Raw genomic sequence first — 4501 nt, forward strand, 5'->3', positions numbered from 1 at the left:
TTCACTTATATTCCTCTCCAATTTGTCCATTCTTGTTAGCATTTCAATCAAATCTTTTTTCAAGGTTCTTAGTTTCTTTGCATTGGGTTAGAACATGTTCTTTTAGCTCACGGAAGTTCCTTATTACCCACCTTCTGAAGTCTGATTCTGTCATTTCATCAAACTCATTATCCATCCAGCCTTGTTCCCTTGCTGGTGAGGAGTTCTGATCCCTTGTAGGAGAGGTGTTCTGGTTTCGGGTGTTTTCATCCTTTTTGCGCTGGTTTATTCCCATCTTTGTGGATTTATCCACCTGTCGACTTTGTAGTTGATGACTTTCAGATTGGGTTTCTGAGTGGACGCCCAATTTATTGATAATGAAGTTATTTCTGTTTCTTAGTTTTCCTTCTAACAGTCTGGCCCCTCTGCTGTAGGTCTGCTGAGGTCCACTCCAGGCCCTGCTTGCCTGGGGATCACCTGCAGCAGCTGCAGAACAGTAGTAGTTGCTACCAGTTTCTTTTTCTGCTATCTTTGTCCCAGAAGGACACCTGCTAAATGTCAGTCTGATCTCTCCTTTATGAAGTGACTCCTTGGATATACGGGGGTCAGGGAGCTGCTTGAGGAGACAGTCTATCCCTTATATGAGCTCAAGTGCTGAGTTGTGAGCTACGTTTTTCATTCAGGGCTGCTGGGCAGGTATGTTTAGGTCTGCTGCAGCAGAACTCATAAACACCTTTTTTTTCCCCCAGGTGCTCTGTCCCAGGGAGTTAGGGCTTTATGAGTTTCCGTTGTGCTGCTGCCTTTTTTTCAGGGCTGCCCTGTGCAGCAAGGAGGCAGCCTAGTCACTGTCTGCCTGCAGAGGCTTTGCTGAGCTACTGTGGGCTCCGCCCAGCTGTCGTGTGAACTTCCCTGCAATCCTGTTTATATGGGTGTAGTTAGGACTGTCTCAGCATTGGTGTCCCGCCTCTGTAATGGCGGACTCTCGTTGTAATGGCAGGCTGCCTCAGCAATGGCGGACTACCTCTGTAGTGGTGGAGTGCCTTGGCAATTGTCGACGCCCCTCCCCCACAGAGCTGGACTGTTCTGGGTTCAGCTGTGCTTGCTGTGAAACTCTCAATCCAAAGAGTTTCTGATTGCTTTTCTTTTGTGGGGTGGGACCAGCCGAGCCTGATCACCTGGCTCCCTGCCTCAGAGCCTTTTGTTTTTTAGTTGAACAGTTGACTCTCTCCAAGGTCTTCTAGTCGCCTGTTGAAAAGACACCAGGATCTGTGTGCTTTCCCCTGCGGCAACTCACTGCGCTGGCTTAAACAGCGGCTCTGAGATTCATGGGGCTTTTTTTTTTTTTTTTTTGCCCGGAATCTCCTGGCCTGGCTCCCTGTTTCAGACCCCTTTTTAGCCAGATGAATGGGCGACTGTGCCTTGCAGGGGCTCCAATCGCCAGCTAAAAGGGCACCCGGACCAGTGTATTTTGTACAGAGAACTGCCGTGCTGGGGTGCTGCAAAGCAGCTGCACGGGCCAAAACAGCCACGGGGACCGAAATGGCCGCGCTGGCCAAAACAGTCGCGCTGGCAACCTGTGGGGCTCCTCCGCCTGGGAATCTCCTGGTCTGTGGGCAATAAAAATCCGTCTGGAAATGTGGCGTCCACTCACCCTCTGTGCTTTCAGTGGGAGCTGCAATCCTGAGCTGTTCCTAAATGGCCATCTTGTCTCTGTCCTTGTTGCTGTTTTTCCTGAGATGAAGTTTTGCTCTGTCACCCAAGCTGGAGTGCAGTGGCGCCATCTCAGTTCACTGCAACCTCTGCCTCCCAAGTTCAAGCAATTCTTGTGCCTCAGCCTCCTGAGCAGCTGGGATTACAGGCGCATGCCACCATGCCCGGTTAATTTTTGTATTTTCAGTAGAGATGGGGTTTCGCCATGTTGGCCAGGATGATCGTGAATTCCTGACCTCAGGTGGTCTTCCTGCCTTGGCCTCCCAGAGTGCTGAGATTATAGGTGTGAGCTGCCATGGCCAGCAAATTTTTTTAGTTTTTTCTTTTTTTTTAATTGACTTTGTAAGCCAATGTTGGTGGCAACATTAGAACTAGGATAAATACATGTATTTATCTGTTTTACATATATTGTATGTCTTTCCCCACTTGAATGAAAGTACTGTGAAGCCATAGCCATTTTTGTTTGGGCCCCTCCTGAATCTCCAGCGGTTAGTACAGTGTCTGAAGCATGGTAAGTATCAAGCAACATTGACTGACTGAATGAATAAATGAATGATTTTTAGGAGAAAATAACTTCTGTGTTGCTTTCTCCAGTATGCTTAGGCAATAATTTTTTAGGCTCATATAGAATCTTTTGCATTTAACTCAACTTTTATCCCTTCAAATATTGTGTTAGGCACCTGAGAGGTGCTAGGGTTGCCTCAGCACCCTGCTCTACACTTGTGTTTGTGCCTGCCTCCCCTTAGGACACTGCAGATGTGTTCTTCAAGAAGATGGGCTGGTCTTATTCATCACTGCATCTTATCCCCTAGGACGGATGGTAGTGCTCAGTAGACATTTGTATGAAAGAAGACAGAAATGAGCCTTGTAGCCTCAGACTTTTTTTACAGAATGTGCAAAGAATAGGCAGAGTAAATGCAAATCTATGATTTGATTTTGCTCCTTCAGTTTTATAATGCTTGAGAAAACATTCTGTTACACATGCTAACGATGTGGAAAATACAAAAATATAGGTCCAGTACTTGGTGCAGATGACATGATATTAAAAGAGGACAGAAATAAAGCAAAACTACTTTGCTTTTCTTACAGCAGAAGCAGTAGCCATGAAAACACGTTACCAGACAGTGGAGTTAACTCACAATGAGAACAGTTCCCTGTCAATTGGAGCTACATAGCAATGCAAAGGGCTGCCTTGTCAGGGAACCTGTCCAAGCAGGGATGCTGGCAATGGTCACAACCATGGAAGACCAGAGGTTCTTCCTAAGGCCACAATTTTAAGATTCTCTTGTTTGAAACAAATCCACTTACAGTGCATCCACTCAGCTCTTTTTGCTTAAAACAGTTCAAAAAATCAATGCTTAGTAACTACCAAAAAAGATAATATTATTAGAAGATCCTAATTTAATCAATGTTGTTACAAACATTGGCTTAGAAGGAGTTACAATATTTTAGCCAGTGGAAGGAAGGACTGACACTATGGGTAAAAAATCAGGCAGGGGAGGATGGACAGGAGCCATGCGCACATCATCCCTTCCTCCTTCAAGATAAAATTATCAGGAATAAAGGCTTTCTCGGACAAAATCAAGGTAAGGAAAGAGAAATTATGTGGATCAAGATAGTTGTTCCTGAAAGCAGGCCAGTGTACTGTGATGTCTACATTTGTCCTGCACATTATATCACTGAGATTACTCACAAATAATTGCAGGAGTGGGCCTCTTATGCATGGAGAGTTTAGTACATTACCCGCATAGCTTCTTGAATGTGGTCCTGCCGAATCAGTTCTGCTGAACAGTCCATATACCACTTCAAACAGCGGATGAGCTCCCTGGGAAAGAGAACAGTTCCAGAAACCCCACTTTAATTCAAAAGTAATGCAGCTTGAAATGTCTGTAGCCCTGAATTAGGCAAATAGGAAATAATATTCTGCTGATGAGCTAGAAAGGAGTGGTAGGGCCATTACAGCTTTGGAGCATTCAGGTCACCTGAGACCAAACAACACTCTTTGTCCATAGGAGTTGCCACATTTTAATTAGCAACTAAAATCACTGGTGGCATGTGCTGGTAGTCCCAGCTAGTCAGGAGGCTGAGTCAGGTAGATCAATTGAGTCCAGGAGGTAAAGGCTGCAGTGAGCCATGATTGCGCCACTGCACTGCAGCCTGGGCAACAAAACAGACCTTGTCTAAAAAAAAAAAAACTTTTCCTAAAGACCCGGACTGGATGTATATTTTTGTCTTGTCTTAAATTGCTAGGTTTTCAGAACATCCAACACCAGATAGTTAATAGTAGACTCTGAATAAAAGTATGCAGTCCCAACCCCTGCTCTATCCCATCTATTTTCTTTCCTAAGGACTAAGTCATCTGAATGGAATGGGATTACTGGGTCAGAAGGTCTACACATTTATATGGTAACAGAGCACAGAGGTCAGGAGTATAGGCTGTGGTCACATCTGGGGCCTATCAATATCTAGTTTTGTATCCTCGAACGAGTTATTTAATCCCTCTGTGTCTTGTTCTCTTCAATTAAAATACGGGGGAATAGTATATCTCAAAGTTACTATAAATACTAATAGAATGAGGCATATAAAGCACACAGAACAGTTTGCTCTCCAAAGTGACATCAAAGTATCAGAGTTCCAGTGACACCATAGACTTGCCACCATTGGGTTTTATTTACATTTTCAATAATTATGTTAATTCCATATAAGAAGATGGTGATTTCTCATCAGGTGTGGTGGCTCACGCCTGTAATCCCAGCACTTTGGGAGGCTGAGGCGGGTGGATCATCAGGTCAGGAGTTCAAGATCAGTCTGG

At 44.7% G+C, this 4501-nt stretch overlaps 1 protein-coding gene across 7 annotated transcripts in view; it reads right to left on the minus strand.

The window, feature by feature from the left end:
* Positions 1–4501, minus strand: part of DOCK3 (dedicator of cytokinesis 3) — a 682827-nt gene that overhangs the window by 106783 nt on the left and 571543 nt on the right. For all 7 annotated transcript variants that reach the window (XM_017497238.2, XM_017497162.2, XM_017497072.2 and 4 more), the window contains one exon: positions 3433–3514. In XM_017497238.2, coding sequence (XP_017352727.1) covers positions 3433–3514 — 82 coding nt within the window. The remainder of the gene's footprint in view (positions 1–3432; positions 3515–4501) is intronic.

Source organism: Cebus imitator, unplaced genomic scaffold (assembly GCF_001604975.1).
Source record: "Cebus imitator isolate Cc_AM_T3 unplaced genomic scaffold, Cebus_imitator-1.0 Scaffold0, whole genome shotgun sequence".
In the NCBI taxonomy this organism is placed as follows: domain Eukaryota; kingdom Metazoa; phylum Chordata; class Mammalia; order Primates; family Cebidae; genus Cebus; species Cebus imitator.